The sequence below is a fragment of the Scyliorhinus torazame genome, chromosome 5 (assembly GCF_047496885.1).
Source record: "Scyliorhinus torazame isolate Kashiwa2021f chromosome 5, sScyTor2.1, whole genome shotgun sequence".
Taxonomy (NCBI): domain Eukaryota; kingdom Metazoa; phylum Chordata; class Chondrichthyes; order Carcharhiniformes; family Scyliorhinidae; genus Scyliorhinus; species Scyliorhinus torazame.
The window spans coordinates 70,060,704-70,085,225 of NC_092711.1; the positions used below are offsets into that span (position 1 = coordinate 70,060,704).

Here is a 24,522-nt window from a genome sequence, read left to right on the forward strand (position 1 = left end):
TCTTCAGCCAGTAAGCTACAAGCCATCTTGTAATGTCAGTAACTGAATCCTTAGTGTAGAGACACATCCACTCCCAAATTCCCTGCTTGGGGAGTAGGTGGATAGTGATTTAATAGTCTCTCCCTCTCTGGCCAGCTGAACAAATTCTCTTTGGGTTCCCCCTGCTGAGGAGGTGGAGATACAGAGAGTTCACTCATCACATTCCTTCTCTTTTGGTCGGGAAAGTGGAGGTAAAATGGGTTTATAATGCCCATCCCCCTCTCTCTGTTGGGGAAGTGGGCTGACAGTGCATTTATTTAGGCCCCCCCCCCCCTCTCTTTGTTGGAAGCGGCTGTACAGTGAATTAACTAATGTCCCAGCTCTTTGGTGGGAAAGTGGGGGTACAGGGTTAATTAATGCTCCTCCCCCACTATTTGTTGGGGCGTGGTGATACACTGGATTAACTACTGCCCCCATGCTTTGGTGTGGAAGTGAGGGGTATAGTGGGTTCACTAAGTCCCTTCCTCTTTGTTAGGGAGTTGGGGTGCAGGGCATTAGCGAACGTCCATTCCCCACTCTCTGTTGGAGAAGTGGGGGTGCAGTCGATTAACTATAACCCCTCCCCCTCTCTGTTTGGGAAGTGTGGTTGCAGTGGATTAATTTATGCCCCTTCCTCTCTCTTTTGAGGAAGTGGCAGTAGAGTGCATTAACTAATGCCCCTCCTCCTGTCTCTGTTGGGGAGGTGGGGGGACAGTGGATTAACTAACGCCCCTCCTCCTGATTTTGTAGGAGAGGTGGAGATATAATGGATTAACAATTTCTCTTTCCCCTCTCCGTGATGGGCGATTGTTGGTCCTTGTTTCTGTTTGATTCTCAATTCAGTTCCCAGTGGGTGTGATGCAGCAATTTTAAGCTGACATCAATTTTAAAGGGATGGGCAATGGGAGAAGCAGGAACACCGAGATCTAAATGTGATGTGTTTGTCTGTCTGAAATGGGAAATTGTCCGATTTCTCCTCAGCGGGAAGAAAGTCAATGAATATATTTTGTGAATACTGCAATGAATGAATTTTACTCTGTCTCTGACCCAGGGTGTATCTGAGCTCGGAGCTCTGGTCGTATCAGACTTGGGGCTGAGGCCTGTAGAAATCTTGATCTCCTTGAACAGATCTAATATCAGCAAAGTCGAAGCTCCATTAATTAAGCGGCTGTGCATTTAAATCACAATTAGAGGAAAAAAAACTTTATTATTTTTAATTTAGTTCGAAATGCAATTGATAGATTCTCATTGACATGAATTAACGGTGTCCATCAGAGCGAGGGAAATGTTCACAAAACTCGGTTTACCGCTGGATTTATCAACCGTTCTGTTGATGATCTTCAAGGGGATGGCTTCATGTCCCACCACACAGGAGTAAGAAGCGCCGCTGGCCCACTCCTCCGCTGCAATGGATAACAGGCTGTACATGAAGAAGGAGCTATTGCCGTTCTCCGCCATCACCTCGGTGTTCTTGTAGTTCCCGGGATTCACCGGCTTGTCATTGACGGTCCACTTGACGAAGATCTCTCGGGGGGAGAAACCACTCACTAAGCAGCTGAGGGAGACGAATCTCTGAGCGGAGACGTCTTCAGCCGAGGGCAGGAGGACAGAGACGGACGGTTCCCGCGGATTGGGATCTGCAGAAGATGTACAATAGATGTCAGTAAAATGGGGAATTCGGGAGACATTGGAACCGCGGGTTAGATGTGAGAGAAATGTGTTTTGTGTTGGATTTTAAAGGTTTCCATTTTCCACTTTGGGATCTGTCCGGTTTCCGAGCTCGGAGCTGAGGCGGACACAAGCCTTTTCCCTGAGAATTTACGGATATTGGATTCGAAAGTTTCAGAAAGTGTACAGCAGGGAAACAGGCCATTCGGCCCGCCTGTTCTGTGCTGGTGTATAAGCTCCACACCAAGCTCATCCCACCTTACTCCCAAAGGATTGGGAAACTGCCAATGTAACACCCTTATTCAAAAGGGAGGGAGACAAAAACAGGTAACTATCGGCCAGTGACCTTAACATCTGTCAGTGGGAAACGGTTAGAGTCCATTATAACGGATCCAATCGCTGAGCATTTAGAAATACACAATATAATCAACAGAGTCAGCGCGGCCTCGTGAAGGCGAAATCAGTGCCGAACAAATTTAGATGGAGGAATACTGGATAAAGCTGAAGTAACGGGGGAATTGGGGGCCCTCGTGCAGAAACCACACAAAGCAAGTTCTGCAGGTAATATGGAGACAAATTGAATGTTGACATTTATTTCAAAGGAAATAGAATATAAACATGGGGAAGTCTGGCTAAAACTATACAAGGCACTAGTTAGTCGACACCTGGTATACTTTGAATAGTCTCGGTGCCCTTATCTAAGGAAGACAGATTGGTTTTGAAGGCAGTCCAGAGAAGGATCACGAGGTTGATCCCGAGTATGGAGGGATTTTCTTATGGGGAGAGGGTAAGTAGGCTGGGCTGTACTGATTGGAGTTTAGAAGAATGAAGGCGACCTAATCGAGACATGAAAGATTTTCAGGGAGCTTCTTAGGATAGACGCTGGGAGGTTGTTTTCCCCTGTGGGAGCGTCTAGGACCAGAGCGCAGGATCACAAAGTGAGGGTTCTCCCATTTAACAAAGCGATGAGGTGGACTTCCTCTCTCAGAGAGTAGTGAAGCTGTGGAATTATTTAACCCGGGGGCAGTAGATTCTGGGTTGTTCAATATGTTCAAGGTTGAGAGAGAAATATTTTAAATCAGTAAAGGCGTCAAGAGATATGGGGATAAGTCGGGAAAGAGGAGTTGAAGATTATCACATCAGATCAGTCATGACCTCACTGCCGGCTGGACCGGTGTTGATGGGCCCAATGGCCTATGTCTGTTCCTAAGTCTTGTGGTCTATGGTCTCGCTCCATCTAAACCCAATATCACTGCTTTCAATTCATTGTTCGTTCATCTGCATATCAATTTCCCCCTTAAACTCTAATCGCCCAGAGTATTTAGTTAGTGGAATTCCCAATCAGAATGGACCATAAATACCCTGAATGCTAAATACTGACCGCTGCACTGACACTAGAAATAGACACAATGACTCACTTATTGCTTCAGTCTCACCGCTCACCTATTTTTTTGTGGATTGAAATTCTTAAAGGAGTTGGCAGGTCCTGATGGCTCGCCACACAGTCAAACACAGCCCCACTCAGCCAGGCTTGTGTCGAGATGTTTAATTTGCTGACCACGCTTTCAGTATCTGCCCCAGGCTGGTCGGCAATCTCTGATTTCAGCGGCTTCTTCGCTTCACTCCAGGACACGTTGACTCCATAAGGAGCCTTCGAAATGACGCAGGTTAAGGTTACAGTCGCCTCCAGTAAGACCTGTTCTATTGGTGGTGGCAGTATTGTTACTGAGGCATCAGTGCAACCGGAAGGATCTGCGAATGAAAAAAGTGGAAATTAACCCAAGTTTGATCTTCAGAATCAGGGCAGCAGTACTCAGCCTTCACTCTACATGGGAATAAATCAACTTAGAAACATCAACCTCTAAAGACCGCCTTTAATCTTCTGTAAGCAATGGAAAACCAGTTTGGTTTGTGAAAACTATTCTCATTGTGAAATACAGTCAGCCCCGATATCGTTCTAACGAATCAGTATTTCAGCATTTACAATACAAATATTCCATTCCTTATCTCAGGAACGAAGTACTGGCGGCTGATCCATAAATAGGTTGGATGAACTTTCCAACACTTTCCCCCGGAGCTGTTATCAGTTAAGTGTTTGAGACACCCACTGACTCAAATATAATCAGCCGTCTCAGGATAAAGCTGGCATCAAGTCCACCAGGGGCTGGTTTAGCACGGGGCTAAATCGCTGGCTTTTAGAGCAGACCAAGGCAGGCCACCAGCGCGGGTCCAATTCCCATACCAGACTCCCCGAACAGGCGCCGGAATGTGGCGACTCGGGGCTTTTCACAGTAACCTCATTTGAAGCCTACTTGTGACAAGAAGCGATTTTCATTTCATTCATTCACCTCACTCACTAAATGACTTCAAATTATACGGATACATTTATTTCTATATTCATAAAATCGTGAATGATTAGCAACCCTCATGCAGCTCTTACATCAGAATGAAACACAAACGACATGGCAGTAAATTAGAAGTTATTCTGTGCTTTGCACTAACTTCAGTAAATTCCTGATTTGGATTAACATCAGAGTGCAGGATGATTTATTGTTTCCTCTGTTTGAGTCTCTTACCAGACGCGGTGATGTTGCGACTTTGGGTGACCTCTTGATGAGTGACCAGGCAGGTATAGACGGCTTTGCTGAACCATTCCCGAGCGGAGACCGTCAGCCGACTGCTCGCCGAGAAGTTCCCGTTCACTTCACAGGGGGGCGAGGTGACAAATCCTGAACCCATGGGTTGTCCATTCTTCAGCCACTTTACCGTCATTGACTTTGGCTGGAAATCGTTGATTGAACAGACCATGGTTGCAAATTTCTGTCTTGAGATTTCTTCATTGGAACTCACGGTGAGGAGAACATTTGGAATGTTGACAGGTGGAGGGCCTTCAAGAAACACAAGTTAGACATTTCTTGAGGAAGATGTTGTAACGAATAAAATGACGAATTATATTTTAACAGTTTCTCTGTGGTCACTATTTCGCGCAGGAATCAGAACTATGCAGAGAACCATAAATGTGTAATCACCAAAGATGTAAATAAAGTAATCAAAGCATCTGTTTCTCACAGATTCCACAAAACTTACATGGAATTCCAATGCTCTTGTCTGAGCCGCTGTGTCGAACCTCACAGCTGATTTCGCTGCATCCCCCCTCTGACTCGGTGATGGTTAACTGGCTGCTCAGGGTGTAGGTTCCCTTCTTGTTTCTCACTGACGGGTATTTCTTAACTCCAGTGGTGATCAGCTGCCCATCTTTCTTCCAGGTAAGGCTGGTGATTTCTGGGGAGTAGTCCATCGCCAAACAGCCGTAGATCACGGAGCCGTCATTGTTGTGTTGCTGACAGGAGGAGACCAGGCTGTAGAGAGTGGGCGGAGACGGTGTTGCTGGGAAAGAATGGCCCATTCAACAAGTTAGACTCTGTTATTTGTGATCTATAAGTTACCAAGCACATCAAAATGTGACGATGCATTTAACCTAACATGTTCTCATTAACTGTTACATCCATATTTCAGCGTCTATTAGTTCTATGATTTGAGAATCACCATCTCTTTGCCGCCTCATTAGAAACTCGCATCCCTTTCTCCGTTTCTAACACATACAAAAAATAACATTTGATGCCGCCTGAATGATGTAACTGTCATTGGATTGAAGGAGAGGAGCAGAGAGTTTCCCCCATTATTTCAGCCACCATGTAAAATAAAATAGAAATGTTGCCATAGTCCCGGGGACTGCCCTTTCCTTCTGAGAGCTGACTGGTGGTGATTTAACCTGAGGGTCACCACACCCTCTTTATGAATATCCTCAGCCGGTACAACAATTGAATCCGCGCTGCTGGGATCGCTCTTCATCACAAACCAGCCGTCCAGCTAACTGAGTTGTATACGTCACAATCCAGCTAACTGAGCTGCGTACGTCACAATCCAGCTAACTGAGCTGTGTACGTCACAATCCAGCTAACTGAGCTGTGTACGTCACAATCCAGCTAACTGAGCTGTGTACGTCACAATCCAGCTAGCTGAGCTGTGTACGTCACAATCCAACTAACTGAGCTGTATATGTCACAATCCAGCTAGCTGAGCTGTGTACGCCACAGTCCAGCTAACTGAGCTGCGTACGTCGCAATCCAGCTAGCTGAGCCGTGTACGTCACACTCCAGCTAACTGAGCTGTGTACGCCACAGTCCAACTAACTGAGCTGCGTACGTCACAATCCAGCTAGCTGAGCTGTGTACGTCACACTCCAGCTAACTGAGCTGTGTACGTCACAATCCAGCTAACTGAGCTGTGTACGTCACACTCCAGCTAACTGAGCTGTGTACGTCACAATCCAGCTAGCTGAGCTGTGTACGTCACAATCCAGCTAACTGAGCTGTGTACGTCACACTCCAGCTAACTGAGCTGTGTATGTCACAATCCAGTTAACTGAGCTGTGTACGTCACAATCCAGCTAGCTGAGCTGTGTACGCCACACTCCAGCTAACTGAGCTGTGTACGTCACAATCCAGCTAACTGAGCTGTGTACGTCACAATCCAGCTAGCTGAGCTGTGTACGCCACACTCCAGCTAACTGAGCTGTGTACGTCACAATCCAGCTAACTGAGCTGTGTACGTCACAATCCAGCTAACTGAGCTGTGTACGTCACAATCCAGCTAACTGAGCTGTGTACGTCACAATCCAGCTCACAGAGCTGTGTACGTCACAATCAATTTGTGTTAAAGATGTTGTCTCTTCATTTGTATCTTTGCAGTTTTGGGAAATTCCCTTTGTTCAAACTGACTGATACCACCTCCTCTCTCCATTTCACTACCCCCATTCTCCAAACTAGAGAATAGTGGCATTGCTTCAAAAATACCTTCGGAATGCACATTTATATAATTACAATAAGGTTCTACATTTGAGTAATTGCAACATTCTCTAATTTTAAGATCATGAGGGAGGCGGCCATTCAGTCGGTCGAGCCTCCTCCCCCATTCAACAAGCTCCTGGCTGTGCTGATTGTGGTGTTAACTCCATATTCCGCCTGTCACTGAGACCGGGCTGTCTGCAACCCCCCCGCACCCCGCCCCGCGCTCCCTATGCGTTCCCCCATCTCTCTGCGGCTCCCGCTGGATTTCTGTACCTTTCTCCTGGTCCCTTCACTTTCGTTTAGCTCTCTGCTCTTTTCCACGGCTCTCTGCGCTTTCCTCCGCATCTCTGCACTTTCTCTCGACTCTGCATTTTCTTCCTGCCCTTTAGTGCTTTGCCCAGGTGTGCTGCATTTTTCCCAGTTCTTTGTGCTTTTCCCGGTTCCTGGCACTTTGTGCGGGCTTTTTGAGGTTTTCGCCAGCACTGTGCGCTTTACTCCGATTCTTACCGCTTATCGCCCACTCCATGGACTTTCTTCCGGTTCTCAGCACTTCCCCCGGCTCTGTGCTCCTTCACCCGGCTCTCTGCACATCCCCGGCTCCCTGCACTCCCCCCCCCCCCCCCACGTCCCCCTCCCCGTCCCGCGTCCCCCTCCCCCTCCCCCTCTCCCGGCTCTCTACACATCCCCCGGCTCTCTTCACTTTCCCCGGTCCACGCACTCTCACCACCACCACCCCCCCCCCCACCGCCCCCCATCCCCATCGGCTCTCTGCACCTTTCCCTTGCTCTCGCCACTTCTTTCCAACTCTCTGTCCTTTTCTACGACTCTCTGTGTGTTCCGCTGCATCTCGGTCTATTCCCCCGCATTTCTGTCCTTTCCCCTGCATCTCTGTGCTTTCCTCCCAACTCTGCCTTTTCGCCGCCTCTTTGCTCTTTTCCACCGCCTCGGCGCTTTCTCCCGGCTCCGGGGTCTTTCCCCGGCTCTCTGCACTTTCCCGGCTCCCGGCAGTCCCGTGTCTTGCAGCCACATTCGGGCGCCACTCGTCATCAGTTTCGCTCCAGTTCTCCATTCCTCTCTCGTTACAGCCGCTCCCTTGCCCATTTCCTGAGCATGAGTGAGAGAGAATGAGTGAGTAACTGAGTGAGGGTGGGAGAGTGAGTGAGTAACTGAGTGAGGGTAGGAGAGTGAGTGTGGGTGAGTGAGTAACTGAGTGAGGGTAGGAGAGTGAGTGTGGGTGAGTGCGTAACCGAGTGAGGGTAGGAGAGTGAGTGTGGGTGAGTGAGTAACTGAGTGAGGGTAGGAGAGTGAGTGTGGGTGAGTGAGTAACTGAGTGAGGGCAGGGGAGTGAGTGCGGGTGAGTGAGTAACTGAGTGAGGGTAGGAGAGTGAGTGTGGGTGAGTGCGTAACCGAGTGAGGGTAGGAGAGTGAGTGTGGGTTAGTGAGTAACTGAGTGAGGGTAGGAGAGTGAGTGTGGGTTAGTGAGTAACTGAGTGAGGGTAGGAGAGTGAGTGTGGGTGAGTGAGTAACTGAGTGAGGGTAGGAGAGTGAGTGTGGGTTAGTGAGTAACTGAGTGAGGGTGAGTGAGTTGGGTCATTGAGGATGTATGAATGTTGATAAGTGGCGGATCAGGGGTGACTGACTGAGAGTAGGTATGTCACCGAGGACGAATAAAGGGTGTGTGAGGGAGAGTGAGTGAGACGCAGAGAATGAGTGACTCTGGGTGAGTGAGGTTGTGTAGTGAGAGTCAGTGAAGGTGAGTGAGCGAGGGTCAGTGAGTGAGGGTGAGTGAGTGAGGGTGGGTGAGTGAGGGTGGCTGAATGAGGGTGAGTGAGTCAGGGGGTCGACTGCTGGTGAGTGAATGTAGTGGGTGAATGAATGAGGGGAAGTCAGTGAGCGTGGGTGAGTGAGGGTGAACGAGTGAGGGTGGTTGAGGGACGATTGAGTGAGGGTGGGTGAGTGAGAGTGTGTCAGGGTGGGTGGGCAAGTGAGGGTGGGTGAGTGAGGGTGTGTCAGGGAGGGCGGCTGAGTGAGGGTAGGTGAGTGAGAGAACGTGAGTGTGGGTGGGAGAGTGAGTGAGTGTGAGCGCCTGAATGAGGGCGAGTGAGGATACGTAGGTGTTTGAGGATGAGTGAGTGACGGTAGCTTACTGAATGAGGGTGTGTGAGGGTGAGTGAGTGAGGGTGTGTGAGGGTGGGTGAGTGAGAATGTGTGAGGGTGGGTGAGTGAGGGTCTGTGAGGGTGAGCAAGTGGGCGTGGGTGGGTGACTGAGTGAGGTTGAGAGCCTGAATGAGGATGGGTGAGGATGGGTGGGTGTTTGAGGATGAGTGGGTGAGAGTGTGTGAGTGAGGGTGAACGAGTTAGGTTGGGCGTGTAAGGATGAGTCAATAACGGTGAGTGGTGCTGAATAAGGATGGGTGAGTGTGCGTGAGGGTGAGAGTGAGGGTGGGTGAGTGAGAATGTGTCAGGGAGGGTTGGTGACCTAGGGTGGGCGAGTGAGAGTCTGCGAGGCGTGTGAGCAAGAGTGTGTGAGGCGTGTGAGTGAGGGTGGGTGTGTGAGCGTGTGTCAGGGAGGGTGTGTGAGTGATGGTGGATGAGTGAGAGTGTGTCAGGGAGGGCGGGTGAGTGAAGGTGAGTGGGGGTGGGTGAGTGAGTGAAGGTGAGTAAGGGGGGAGTGAGGGTGTGTGAGGGTGGTTTACAGAATGAGGGCGTGTGGGGGCGGTGTGTGAGGGTGCGTGAGTGAGAGTGTGTCAGGGAGGGTGGGTGAGTAAGGTTGTGTGAGGGTGGGGGGGGGGGAGTGAGGGAGCATGAGGGTGGGGAAGTGAGGGTGTGTGAGGGTGGGTGAGTGAGTGTGTCAGGGAGGGTGGGTGAGTGATGGTGTGGGAGTATGGGTGACTGAGGGTGTGTGAAGGTGGGGGAGGGTGTGTGAGGGTGTGTGAATGAGAGTGTGTCAGGGAGGGTGGGTGAGTGAGGGTGTGTGAGGGTGGGGGTGTGAGGGTGTGTGAGGGTGGGTAATTGAGGCTGTGGGAGGGTGGGGGAGTGAGGGTGTGTGAGGGTGGGTGATTGAGGGTTTGTGAGGGTGGGTGAGTGAGAGTGTGTCAGGGAGGGTGGGTGAGTGAGGGTGTGTGAGGTTGGTTTACAGAATGAGGGCTTGTGAGGGCGGGTGAGTGGGGGGGGGTGAATGACTGAGTGAGGATGAGAGCCTGAATGATGGGGAGTGAGGGTGGGTTTGGATGGGTGGGTGAGGGTGGGCGAATGAGTGTGGGTGGGTGGCTGAGTGAGGGTGAGAGCCTGATTGAGAATGGGTGAGGATGAGTGAGGATGGGTGGGTGTTTGAGGATGAGTGGGTGAGAGTGTGTGAGTGAGGGTGAGAGTTAGTTTGGGCGTCTAAGGGTGAGTCAATGACAGTGAGTGTTGCTGAATGAGGATGTGTGTGTGTGAGGGTGTGAGAGTGAGGGCGGGTCAGTGAGAGTGTGTCAGGGGGGTGAATGACGGTAGGTGAATGAGGGTGGGAGTGTGAGTCTGCGTGTGAGGGTGGTTAAGGAAAGGTGTATCATTGCGGATGGTTGAGTGAGGGTCAATGAGGGACGGTGAGAATGGTGAGTGAGGGTACGTCAGTGAGTGTGGGTGAGTGATCATTCCCAGGTGCTCCCAGCCCATTGGGACGATGTTTCTTGGGATGATTTTCCGCTCAGGCTCAGCTTTCTGTTGCCTGTTGTCCACAGCCGAGCTTGGGGCTCCTCCATTCGGGTCCACCACCCCCACCTCCTCCTCTTCCTCTCCATCGATCCTGTCCTGATTCTCCACATTGATCAGCTTTCAGTAACACCGGCTGTGTACAGTCAGACAGCAGTGTAGATCACTGGGCAGCTGCTTTAATACTTTCAGTAACACTGGCTGTGTACAGTCAGACACCAGTGTAGATCACTGAGCAGCTGCTTTAATACTTTCAGTAACACCGGCTGTGTACAGTCAGACAGCAGTGTAGATCACTGGACAGCTGATTTAATACTTTCAGTAACACTGGCTGTGTACAGTCAGACACCAGTGTAGATCACTGAGCAGCTGCTTTAATACTTTCAGTAACACCGGCTGTGTACAGTCAGACAGCAGTGTAGATCACTGGACAGCTGCTTTAATACTTTCAGTAACACCGGCTGTGTTCAGTCAGACAGCAGTGTAGAGCACTGGGCAGCTGCTTTAATACTTTCAGTAACACTGGCTGTGTACAGTCAGACAGCAGTGTAGATCACTAGGCAGCTGCTTTAATACTTTCAGTAACACCGGCTGTGTAAAGTCAGACAGCAGTGTAGATCACTGAGCAGCTGCTTTAATACATTCAGTAACACCGGCTGTGTACAGTCAGACAGCAGTGTAGATCACGGGGCAGCTGCTTTAATACTTTCAGTAACACCGGCTGTGTACAGTCAGACAGCAGTGTAGATCACTGAGCAGCTGCTTTAATACTTTCAGTAACACGGGCTGTGTACAGTCAGACAGCAGTGTAGATCACTGAGCAGCTGCTTTAATACTTTCAGTAACACCGGCTGTGTACAGTCAGACAGCAGTGTAGATCACTGGGCAGCTGCTTTAATACTTTCAGTCACACCGGCTGTGTACAGTCAGACAGCAGTGTAGATCACTGAGCAGCTGCTTTAATACTTTCAGTAACACCGGCTGTGTACAGTCAGACAGCAGTGTAGATCACTGAGCAGCTGCTTTAATACTTTCAGTAACACCGGCTGTGTACAGTCAGACAGCAGTGTAGATCGCTGGACAGCTGCTTTAATACTTTCAGTAACACCGGCTGTGTAAAGTCAGACAGCAGTGTAGATCACTGGGCAGCTGCTTTAATACTTTCAGTAACACTGGCTGTGTACAGTCAGACAGCAGTGTAGATCACTGGGCAGCTGCTTTAATACTTTCAGTAACACTGGCTGTGTACAGTCAGACAGCAGTGTAGATCACTGGACAGCTGCTTTAATACTTTCAGTAACACCGGCTGTGTACAGTCAGACAGCAGTGTAGATAACTGAGCAGCTGCTTTAATACTTTCAGTAACACCGGCTGTGTACAGTCAGACAGCAGTGTAGATCGCTGGACAGCTGCTTTAATACTTTCAGTAACACCGGCTGTGTAAAGTCAGACAGCAGTGTAGATCACTGGGCAGCTGCTTTAATACTTTCAGTAACACTGGCTGTGTACAGTCAGACAGCAGTGTAGATCACTGGGCAGCTGCTTTAATACTTTCAGTAACACTGGCTGTGTACAGTCAGACAGCAGTGTAGATCACTGGACAGCTGCTTTAATACTTTCAGTAACACCGGCTGTGTACAGTCAGACAGCAGTGTAGATCACTGGGCAGCTGCTTTAATACTTTCAGTAACACCGGCTGTGTACAGTCAGACAGCAGTGTAGATCACTGAGCAGCTGCTTTAATACTTTCAGTAACACCGGCTGTGTACAGTCAGACAGCAGTGTAGATCGCTGGACAGCTGCTTTAATACTTTCAGTAACACCGGCTGTGTAAAGTCAGACAGCAGTGTAGATCACTGGGCAGCTGCTTTAATACTTTCAGTAACACTGGCTGTGTACAGTCAGACAGCAGTGTAGATCACTGGGCAGCTGCTTTAATACTTTCAGTAACACTGGCTGTGTACAGTCAGACAGCAGTGTAGATCACTGGACAGCTGCTTTAATACTTTCAGTAACACCGGCTGTGTAAAGTCAGACAGCAGTGTCGATCACTGGGCAGCTGCTTTAATACTTTCAGTAACACCGGCTGTGTAAAGTCAGACAGCAGTGTAGATCACTGGACAGCTGCTTTAATACTTTCAGTAACACCGGCTGTGTACAGTCAGACAGCAGTGTAGATCACTGGACAGCTGCTTTAATACTTTCAGTAACACGGGCTGTGTAAAGTCAGGCAGCAGTGTAGATCACTGGACAGCTGCTTTAATACTTTCAGTAACACCGGCTGTGTACAGTCAGACAGTAGTGTAGGTCACTGGACAGCTGCTTTAATACTTTCAGTAACACCGGCTGTGCACAGTCAGACAGCAGTGTAGATCACCGGGCAGCTGCTTTAATACTTTCAGTAACACCGGCTGTGTAAAGTCAGACAGCAGTGTAGATCACTGGACAGCTGCTTTAATACTTTCAGTAACACCGGCTGTGTACAGTCAGACAGCAGTGTAGATCACTGGGCAGCTGCTTTAATACTTTCAGTAACACCGGCTGTGTAAAGTCAGACAGCAGTGTAGATCACTGAGCAGCTGCTTTAATACTTTCAGTAACACGGGCTGTGTACAGTCAGACAGCAGTGTAGATCGCTGGACAGCTGCTTTAATACTTTCAGTAACACTGGCTGTGTAAAGTCAGGCAGCAGTGTAGATCACGGGGCAGCTGCTTTAATACTTTCAGTAACACCGGCTGTGTACAGTCAGACAGCAGTGTAGATCACTGAGCAGCTGCTTTAATACTTTCAGTAACACCGGCTGTGTACAGTCAGACAGCAGTGTAGATCACTGGACAGTGCTTTAATACTTTCAGTAACACCAGCTGTGTAAAGTCAGGCAGCAGTGTAGATCACGGGGCAGCTGCTTTAATACTTTCAGTAACACCGGCTGTGTACAGTCAGACAGCAGTGTAGATCACTGGGCAGCTGCTTTAATACTTTCAGTAACACCGGCTGTGTAAAGTCAGACAGCAATGTAGATCACTGGGCAGCTGCTTTAATACTTTCAGTAACACCGGCTGTGTACAGTCAGACAGCAGTGTAGATCACTGGGCAGCTGCTTTAATACTTTCAGTAACACCGGCTGTGTACAGTCAGACAGCAGTGTAGCTCACTGGGCAGCTGCTTTAATACTTTCAGTAACACCGGCTGTGTACAGTCAGACCGCAGTGTAGATCACTGGACAGCTGCTTTAATACTTTCAGTAACACCGGCTGTGTACAGTCAGACAGCAGTGTAGATCACTGGACAGCTGCTTTAATACTTTCAGTAACACCGGCTGTGTACAGTCAGACAGCAGTGTAGCTCACTGGGCAGCTGCTTTAATACTTTCAGTAACACCGGCTGTGTACAGTCAGACAGCAGTGTAGATCACTGGGCAGCTGCTTTAATGCCGATATAATTTCATTTTTCACAAAACCATTTAGAACTGGGACAATGAGCATTCCTGCGACTTAACGGATTTTCATTTTGCAAATGGGATTTTTCTGCCTGCAACATTCTTGTCATATTGTGTCAGAGAGAGTGTGTTGTGTTTATTCATTCTTGTGATGGAGGCGTCTCTGGCTCGGCCAGCATTTATTTTCCATCCCTCATTGCCTTTGAGAAGGTGGCGAGCTTCCGTCTTCAACCATTGCAGTCCATGTGGTGTTTCCCCGAGCCAGTTACATGATTTTGAACCAGCGGCAGTGCAGGAACGGTGATATATTTTATAGTCATGATGCTGAATGGCTTGGGATTGAACTTCCAGTTGGTGGTGTTCCCATGTCTCTGCTGTCCTTGTCCAGGTGGCCGCTGTCATGGGTTTGGAAGGTGCTGTCTAGGGAGACATGATGAGCTTCTGCAGCGGATCTTTAAATGGCGGACAGGCTTTGGGGAGTCAGCAGATGAGTTTTTCACCGCAGGATTCCTCACCTTTGATCTGTTCTTCTGGCCTCAACATTTATATGACTCGCCCAGATCACTTTCTGGTTCATGTTAATCACCAGGAGGTTGTTAGTGGGGATTCAATGATGGTATTGCCAGTGAATGTCAAGGGGCGGTGGTTAGGTCCGTTCTTACTGGAGGTGGGCATTGCCTTCAATTGGGTGACTTGACTGTTACTTACCACTTGTCAGCCAGAACCGGATAGAGCCTCCATGTTGCTTTATTTACAGGTTTATTTAGTGACTGCACAGTTGCAAATTGTGCTGAGCATGGTGCAATCATCTGCCAACAACCCCTGTTCAGACCTGATGATGGAAAGAAGGTCATTGATGAACAAGCTGAAGATAGTTGGACCTGGGACACTGCCCTGAATAAGTCTCGCAGTGATGTCCTGGAACTGAGCTGATTGGCCTCCAGCAATGGAATCCATCCACCTTGGTGCTGGTTGTGACTCCAACCAGCGGAGATTCTTCCCCTGATTCCTATCCATTCATTCTTTGGTTGGGTTGCTTGAGGTCACACGTTTCAATGCTGCCTTGATTTGGCGGCACGGCTGCACAGTGGTTAACCCTGTTGCTTCACAGCACCAGGGACCCGGGCTCGATTCCCACTTGGGTCATTGCCTGTGTGGAGTCTGCACGTTCCCCCCGTGTCTGGGTGGATTTTCTCCGGGGGCTCCGCTTTCCTCCCACAAGTCCTGAAAAACGACCTGTTAGGTGGTTTGGACATTCTGAATTCTCCCTCTGTGTACCCGAACAGGCGCCAGAGTGTGGCGACTAGGGGCCTTTCACAGTAACTGCATTACAGTGTTAATGTAAGCCTACTTGTGACAGTAATAAAGATTATTATTTTTATTATTGATGTTAGTTCAGTTGCTCTCACCTGTGTATGTGAAAGTGTGTGCGTATCTGAGTGTGTGTGTGTGTGAGGGAGTGTGGGGGTATGTGTCTGAGAGCCTGTGAGTGTGTCTATGCATGTGTCTGCATGCATGTGTGTGAATGCGTGTGTGTTTCTGCAAGAGATGAATCAAGAGAGTGTGAGAGAGAGAGTACACGTGTGAGTGTGGGTGTGAGAGTGTATCTGTGTGTGAGGGAATATCTGCGTGAGAGAATATCTGTGTGTGAGAGCGCGATTGTGTGTATTTATGCGAGCGAGTGGATGTGTGTGTGTGTGTGAGGAGCAAAATAGTGTGCACAGGAGAGAGACTGTATGCGCAAAATTGTGTGTGTGAGAGCATGTGTGTGAAAGAGTGATTTCACAAGAGAGCATGTGTGAGAGAGCATGTATGCACCAAAGCATGTGAGTGAGACAGCATGTATGCGAGAGAGCATGTGTGCGAGAGATCACGTGTGTGAGAGCATGTGTGTGAGAATGTGTGTGAGAGAGGGTGTAACAGAACATGTGTGAGAGTATGTGTGCGAGAGAGCATGTGCGTGAGAGAATGTGTGCATGGGACAGCATGTGTGCAAAAGAACATGTGTGTGAGAGAGCATGTGTGCGTGAGTGCATGAGTGCGAGAGAGCATGTGTGAGAGAGCATGTGTGTCAGAGAGCGTAAGTGCAAGAGAGAATGAGAGAGCGTGTCTGTGAGAGAGCTTGTGAGTGAGAGAGGGTGTGTGTGTGAGAGAGTGAGTGTTTGAGAGAGCATGTATGTGAGGGAGCAAGTGTATGAGAGAGCATGTGAGTGAGAGGGATTGTGTGTCAGGGAGCGTGTCTGCAAGAGAGAATGAGTGTGAGTGAGCAAGTGAGTGAGAGAGTGTGTGCGAGAGAGTGTGAGTATCAGAGCGCATGTGTATGAGAGAGCATGTATGCAAGAGAGGATATATGTGTGAGAGAGCAGGTGTACAAGAGAGCATGTGTGTGCGAGAGGCCATGTGTGCGAGAGGCCGTGTGTGCGAGAGGCCGTGTGCGTGAGAGGCCGTGTGTGCGAGAGAGCGTGTGTGTGAGAGAGCGTGTGTGTGAGAGAGCGTGTGTGTGAGAGAGCGTGTGTGTGAGAGAGCGTGTGTGTGAGAGCATGTGTGTGAGAGAGCGTGCGTGCGAGAGACCATGCATGTCAGAGAGAGTGTGTGAGAGAGAGCGTATGCGTGAGGGTGTGTATGTGTGAGAGAGGGTTTTTGTGTGAGAGAGATGTGTGTGACAGGGCATGTGTGTGCAAGAGATAATGTGTGCGAGAGTGCATGTGTGTGAGAGTGTGTCTGTGAATGATTGTGTATGTGAGTGAGATTGGTAAAACGTGAAAGAGAGAGTGTGTTTGTGAGAGAGTGTGAGAGAGGGAGATTGTCTGTGAAGAGAGAGAGGGATAATGTGCCTGTGTATGTGAGAGAGTGAGTGACAGTCTGTTGGTGTGTGAGGGAGAGTTGGAGAGAGAGAAAGTTGGAGACAGAGAGTATGTAAGAGAATGAATGTGTGAGGCAGTGCGTGTGTGTGACCGCGAGTGTGTGTGAGAGACTGTGTGTTTTTGAAGAGCTATCGTGTATGTGAGAGTCTCTGTGAGAGAGAGTGTCTGTGTGTTTGAGGAATAGTCCGGGTTTCTGGGAGAGAGGGAGTGTGTGAGGGAGAAAGAGTGTGCGGATGAGAGCGTACCTAGTGTGTCAAATTTCACTCTGAAACACAGGGGAACGAATCATTCAAACTGCTTGATTCTAATTGATAAATAGTCAACTTACGACAAAAGAAATTTAATAACCTCTTTGAAATTAAACTCATATTAATTTCAAACTCCCTTCGCCTTTCAGACATTTCTGGGCAAAATATATTTTCACTGAGAATGAACCCATTAAATATAACAGATTGAGGGGAGTTTAATGTCTGTGACAGAGATCCAGTGTTTGATAAGAAATAAACAAACCAGGAAACATTCACATTGGAAACTGATTACCTGATTTGATCCAATGTCTTAATTAAACACAATCAACAAAACAATGGAGGCGGGCCACCTATTCAACCGGAGCAAATAAATGTATTGTTTTCTAAATTATTTTCAGCACAATTAACCATTCTCCAATAGCTTTGATATCACACACCAGTATGCTACTCAATTGTAGCAGTTAATTTATGTTGAATTAGTTAGTACTAATGTCGCATTGCAAGTTATTGCCAATTGTCAATTAGTTGACCTGTCAGCTGATTTGTACTCTATAATATAAATAATTAAACATGGTTCTCTGTAATTCAAAACCTGCTCCTGCCTGAAATTTGATAAATAATTTGGATTTAATTAAATATTAAACTTCAAATTATCGGATGGAATAATTCAGACATGTGTAATATCTCATCTGTTTGTTAAAGTGGTATTCCCGAATTGATAAACTGTTGTAACTCGAAACTATATATATATAAAACAATAAAGTCCATGGTAGTTTGTGATCAATAAAGTGTTTCTGAGATTTAATCATTCAGGCAATTCGAGTAACTTTATTATTGAAAATATTGCTGAAGAAAAGGAGATCCAAATTAATCAGTGCACAACTTAATGAAAACAGTTCAGTCAGATCCTCCACAGCCCTGAAACATGGTGAGAAAATGATCGAGAAATGTTCTTGTTCAATTTACGAGCTTGAGGCTCAGATATAATCTATTCTTCTATTGTATAATTTGTTTTATTTCTATAATGTTATATTGTGTACAGCACAGCTCTGCGAGACACGATGTTATTATTATTGCAAAAGCTAATATTCTCCTTTTGTAATTAAATTAATCTCTTTGAATTTCAAGCTTTTACTTGTCAATCTCCAGCACTGTGCAGTATGAATATTCCTACAATTTAAATAAAATCATAAGAACAATTCCTGCACTGTCAGCGACTTCCGCCTCTCAGAAAACTCTATGATTAGGTTAGAGACAACTACAAAGATTGAAGAGATAATATTCTTGCTGCTGCACATAATTAATACAATAACCGGGTAAATAAATTGCCAAACTGCAATATAAAACTCATATTTAAGTAACTGCAAACGAAATCAGAGAAATAAAAAATAATTCAAATATATCTTTTGTAACTGAACAGTGCTGTAAAATCAATATGTTATTATTAAAACAGTTTCAGAAATAATCACAAAATATTCCCAGCCGAGAAACTTTTCCGGTCATGCTAATGGTGTACAAAGCACAGCAGAATTGTGAAAGGAGATTGATGATGAATGATATTAATATGACAATATATTTGGATAATATGGTGATAATACCGCATTATAATTGTTTGTCATATTAATTTTACTCACGAATTTGAAAACGGTTTAATTAAATAGTTTCAGACTGCAGTAACGAATTGCGTTCTTAATGACGCCATGGTTTAGTTTAATCAGTAATCAGTAGGTAAAATTTAAAAATGTCTATCAAATCTTTAATTCCTTTCTTTATTTTCGAAACCTGACGCGTTTACTCCCCACAATTGTGTTTCAAGGAGATTCAAACGCGCAAACCTTTTTACATTTAACCAGAAAACGTGTAACTGCTCAATGTCACCCAGTTTGAACAATGCAGAGACAACGTAGAAACAGAAAACCGCTTCACAAATTGTACTTATTCAAAGTCACCCAGACACACCATCTCCTCAGCAGCAAAACACCAAAACTCATTGTAAGGACTGAACCCGTTTCATTGAGAAGCAGCTCAATTCTACATTCAACAGAATCAAATGTAACATTTCAAAAACAGCTGAATATCGAATCCAGCAAACCAGTTCGACACCAAATGTGTGAATTATCAAACTAAATATAAATACAGAACAACAGTAACATCATTGTGAGGATGTGGGGTATGTGCAAAATATTTTTGAAACTTTACCACATTTTATTCATGTTGGACCATATTTCAAACGCATTTAAACAGTTGACAGGAGAGATAAAAGCTGCATCCATCAATCCTACCAAGATGGAACATTGAAGAAAAGCCAGACTGTGATTTCAGTAACAAATTATGTTCGGAAAGAGCATTTTAAACTGTGGCTTAGTTTAATCTGCAATCATCACTTTTAAAAAACACTCTAAAATCCTAACTGTTTTCCACCCACAATCGTGTGCCAAACAGTTTCAAATACGTATCTTATTTCATTCAATTACAAAACATGGAAACGCTCAATATCACCGAGTTTAAAGAATATAGAAACGCCAGAATCGTTTCACAAATTTTACTAATTCAAAATCACCCAGACACAATCTCCTCAGCAGAAATACATCAAATTACATCACCGAGAGGCTGAAACTCGTCTCATGCAGAACCAGCTCAATTCTTCAAACACTTTCAATAGAATCAAACAGCATTTCAAGAAAATTTATATCTAGAACCCACCAAATTCGCCTTTCAGCAAGTGAATGAACAATTAAAACAAACAGAAATATGGAAGAATATCATCAGCATTGTCAATACGCGGGAAGTGTTCAATAAATTGATACAGATACTTCAGCATATTTTGTGAATATTGGGTAGATTTCTAACACTTGTGCAGGAGGTGGTAAAATCTGCAGCCACCAGATGTCACCGAGATTAAACATTGCAGAAATACCAAACTGTTTAACAGGCGTGAGGTATTTAAAGTAACCCGGCCACAGTATCCTCAGCAAATAAACATCAAATCACAACAACCAGGGACTGAATCCCTCAGCAGAACCTTTTGTCAAGAGGCAGAATAATTCCTTTTTCAGCTGAATCACATAAAGCATTCCAACAAAATCTCAATACAGAATCCAGCAAACCCGCAATTCAGTGAACGAATGCGTAGTTAAAATAGAAAAAATAAATAAAACAAAGACTCAAGTAAAACAGTTCATAAATAATGGAATTGTTCTTACCTGCAGTCACCGTCACCATGGTGCCTTGTCCCCAGTAGTCCATAGCGTCACAGTGTCACATTCCCTGGGCAGCTCCGTACAATAACCGCACCTGCACAAAATAGACAGAAATCCACCATTATTTTAAATATTCACAAACCAGAGACAAGGTAAAGGCACGGTAAATTTTCATTAAACTAGAATTGTACTTGTGGAGATCGCTTGCTGTTCAGAAATGACCCTAATGTTTTATATTTCAGAATAACACATGATCATGTTCTTGAAATCACCAACTAACGAGTGAATAATTGTCACAGATTTCCATGTTAATTATTGTCATTTTGTCAATGCTGGATATGAATAATACTTCACTGTAAATAAAGTTGGATTGTAAAAGCGATCACTGAGCCAGCCTCAGTTAATTAGTGCTGAGGGGCTTTTTGTATTGACAGTAACTGCTGTGATCCAGTTATCACAGTGAGACACAGCGTGTCAAATACTGCGGCAGACTGTTAACTGTAAAATACAGAGATTTAACTTCACTGCGCGTTCAAAAAACTAACTCTGTCTCTTCCAAGAGCGAATCTGAGTTATTTCAGCTTGTCCTGGTCAATATATTTATAAAGAGGATCGGAACACTTTTAAACATTTAGCGTGTCGTTCCACAGAGATAAAGTGGAAGATTGTTCTACCTTTTCACAAACTAATATTGTGTTTTATTTAAGCCTCATTTACGTTGACAATCCTGCTGTGGCCCTGATCACCAATTTGGACAAACTCTTTCACTGAGGTTTTTGTATGAGGATGTCGCTGTGCACAGCACTGTGATCCACTGCTGTAGTCACAGTGACAGACACCCGCACAAAAACTGCACTCACTCCCTGTTCAGCCCTGCCGCTCAATATTCACTTCAAATAGACGATTACTTCTGATCGAATTTACAATTTAGACAGCAGTTCAGAAAACGCAATGCAAATAGACTTTCTCCAAGTATCAGAAATAATACAACGATGAGTATATCCAGGCCTGTAATTACTGAAACTGTTAACAGTAAACATCAACAGACAGAAGCTAATACTTTCAGATCGATTGGTTTGTTCGGTTTTACTGTTTAATTTTCCCTGTGTCAGTTATGTAAGAAGCAGCTTGTGTTTTGACTCTGATCACTGACATCAATATTACATTTGAATCAAGTACTGACCTTCAGGTTAAGCTGCAGTTGCTGAATTCCCTCTCGAGCTGTTCTTGTGCGGGTCCAGCCCTGGTTCCTCTCGCTGTGGTCTCTTGCACAGTAATAGATGGCGGAGTCTTCTGTCTTCAGGTTCGTCATGGCCAAAGAGAAGATGTTGTTTGAAGTGTCTTTGGACGCAGTGAATCGATCTTTAATTGCTGGAGCGTAGTTGTTGTTGGATGAACTATAGTAGTAAAGCAGCCACTCCAGCCCCTGTCCGGGCACCTGGCGGATCCAGTACATGTAGTAGCTGCCAAGATTGAACCCGCTGGTTTTACAGGTCAGTCTCAGGGAGCCTCCGGGACGCCCGGTCTCTGCCTCTGGCTGAGTCAACACAACCTCCGACTGGACACCTGTAAAAATATATCAAAAAGCCCGAGGATTAATGCTGGTGAAATGATTGGTGACTCTGGAACATTCCAGAGAGAGACTAACACTGAGACAGTAACAGTGAGAGACTTGGACAATAAAAACTACTCACGGGATAAGAAGGTCAGCAACAAACTGAGAGAAACGGCCCACCTCATCCTTCTGGTCATTTGGGGGAAATGGTTGTGTCAGGAACTCAGTGAACAAACCAGCTCCCGGACTGTTGGATTCGGGTCCCAGTGAGCGGCATTTAAATACCCGGCAGAAGGGGCGGGTTTCCAGGCGCCGCCTGTTGATTCCCTGGTGGAGGCGGCGACTGGATCCACGCCCCCCCCCCCCCCCCCCCAACAGAATGGACCCAGAGATTTACTATGGGTTATTATTAAATAGACATTTATCTGTAGCGGGATATTTGTTTCTCTGAATCGATTCTTTATAATGTCCCCATTGCGAAATTACTTTTGCTCATCTGTTAAGAAAATAACTATTCCATTGCAAATTCAGTCCCTTTATTTCTACTCCAATATATTGAGATGATCTTAAAAAGACTAATTATTTTGTCAGGGAATAGGCTGTGTGTCAGTCTGATTTGCAACACTCCGGGTCCCCATTTCATTTGTAAAAATATATCATTTATCAGAGGAATTGTTGACGATTTATGTCGGAATGCGGGAATGAACAAGGTGATTCCATTTGCAGTGCGGATGGCTATCACTGAGCATTGCGGGTCTGCAGACAAGGCTCCTAACATTACACAATGACTCTCCTTACATTTCTGGAACTGTCCCTGAGCCTCAGACAGACCTGTGAAAATAGGCGGTAAAAGAAACCCGCTTGCAAACATAAAATTGACATTAACATTTGACAGAATGAATCAGAACGGACAGGGCGATCAGCAAAGTTATCCTTCAGCATCCAAATCAAAGCCGCTAATTTCACTGAGCACCGGCTGTCTAACATTCGCTATGTTGGGAACACAGGATATCAGGATTTTTGCGGAATATTACACAATATCACAAGAATAAATGTTTTATCTTCCACTGAAGCAGGTCATGAACTGGTCATTTCTCCACTCATTGGCAGCAATGAGAGGGACTGTTAAATAATAATGGAAATCAGCACAAATTAAACTGCACAGAACACGGTGCGAATCAGGTATAAGAGACGGCTCCGTTTAAATGAAGTCAACAACTCGGAGAATATTCCAGGAATTCAGGCGGGTTCAAGGCAGTTTTATGATTTTATTTAAGTACCTCGTCTTATTGGGCTTGTGGATTGGGTCCATCAACACCACTCACTCTCACTTCATTAGGTTTTTAACAAACGGACTTCAATAACTACAGTGACCTTTACTCGGAACTAATATAAATTAAATAGCATCTGGTCAGTTTACAATGTTCCGATCGCGTCTAACCTCAGCGTGATCACAGCATTCACTGAATATATTTATTTCGATGGAACACCATTTAAAACGTTTACTTCATGTGCGACTGAAACATTTATTGTTTGAATGGATAAATCCCATTTTGTCCATTCATATTCAGGCTAATCTGCCCCACACAGTATTTGGCAGCAATCCAACCGCTTGCAGCAGGCAGGCTCGAATGTTCAAAGTTGTTTACAGGAAACATCTGGATTTTTTTTCAGAGATCTGTTTCCTCAGTACTGACCGTTTGGCTGCAAGCCAACTTCAAACTCTTAACATTGTCAATGAGGACTATTTATCAACAAATCTACCCAGCAACAGTACTGGACATCATTTTACGTTTTAAATTGCGAACCTATCTGAACTGTTCCCATCTCAGGAAAGGAGAGTTATCCAGCTTTTCTAGCCTCTCTTAGCAACAACAGCCGGCTGGAGATCTCTCCCACATCTCATAACATTGTGATGATGGATAGAAATACAATTAGACTATCAGACATTTGTAACAGATCAACATGGATATTCTGTATTTTTTCCTACATGCTTCCATGGAATGTGGGACTCACCGGCAAGACCACCATGTGTTCCCTGTCCCTAATTGCTGTTGAACTGAGTGGTTTGCTGGGGCAGCTCAGAAGGAACTGAAGAGTCAGACATGTTGCTGTCTGACTGGAGCCACATGTAGGTGAGACCAGGGAGGGATGTCACATTTCCTTCATTGGTGAAGCAGAGGGGATTCCATGGACACAGTTAGTCTATATTCCAGATTTATTAATTGAACTCAAATTCCCCCACCGGCCATGGTAGGATTTGTTCGCAAGTTCCCACAGAATTAGCCTGAGCCTTTGGATTATTGGTTCAATGACATTAATACTCCCCCACCACCACCCAACCAAAAGATAAAAAGATTACTGCTTTGATGTAGGGATGGATGTTGGTTGGATGCCTAAATATGTTGATTGAGGAATCAGTGAATGGGGTTGATGGATGGATGGATAGATGGTCCTGAAAGATGCTGTTCTACATTCTCAATTTTGCGCTTGATGACTTCACAAATTAAAGCTGGTCCTTTATAATTTGCGTCAGAATGATACAATCGGTGGCTCAAGATTTTCTGTGTGAATTCCATCCCCAGACTATTGGGAACAGACCAGCTGGGCGTTACTAGGAGGAAACTGGAGATACTCCTGTGGTGCTGGTGTTCTTCTCTGCTGATGGTGAATCTTCATCTCAATGACAGAAAGCTGGAACATGATTAGGTTGAGGAGGGACGGTAATATTTGGAACATGTGGTCATTTCATGTACAATAAGTCACTCAAGATGTCCTCACCCAAATTAATGAAGACACCAGACTAAAAACGTATTAATGTGAAAACAGAAATACCGCTAAACTCAGTGGACAGCTGCAGACTTTGAATTACTTTCCAAAACAGTGTAATAACAAATCGGGATTTAAAGGTGCAATAACGTCACATTAGGTACAGACATTTTCATTTCTACCATCACCACCTGGAAATTCCGCTCCAAATCACTGA

General features: G+C 45.8%; 1 gene segment (V, D, J or C); it reads right to left on the reverse strand.

Moving 5' to 3' along the window:
* Positions 1–1,205: 1,205 nt before the first annotated feature.
* LOC140418327 (Ig heavy chain C region-like) lies at positions 1,206–20,068 on the reverse strand. The segment is given in 5 exon segments: positions 1,206–1,655; positions 3,130–3,438; positions 4,263–4,574; positions 4,774–5,073; positions 19,985–20,068. Coding segments are annotated over 5 exon segments (1,356 nt in total).
* Between the last annotated feature and the right edge of the window lie 4,454 nt (positions 20,069–24,522).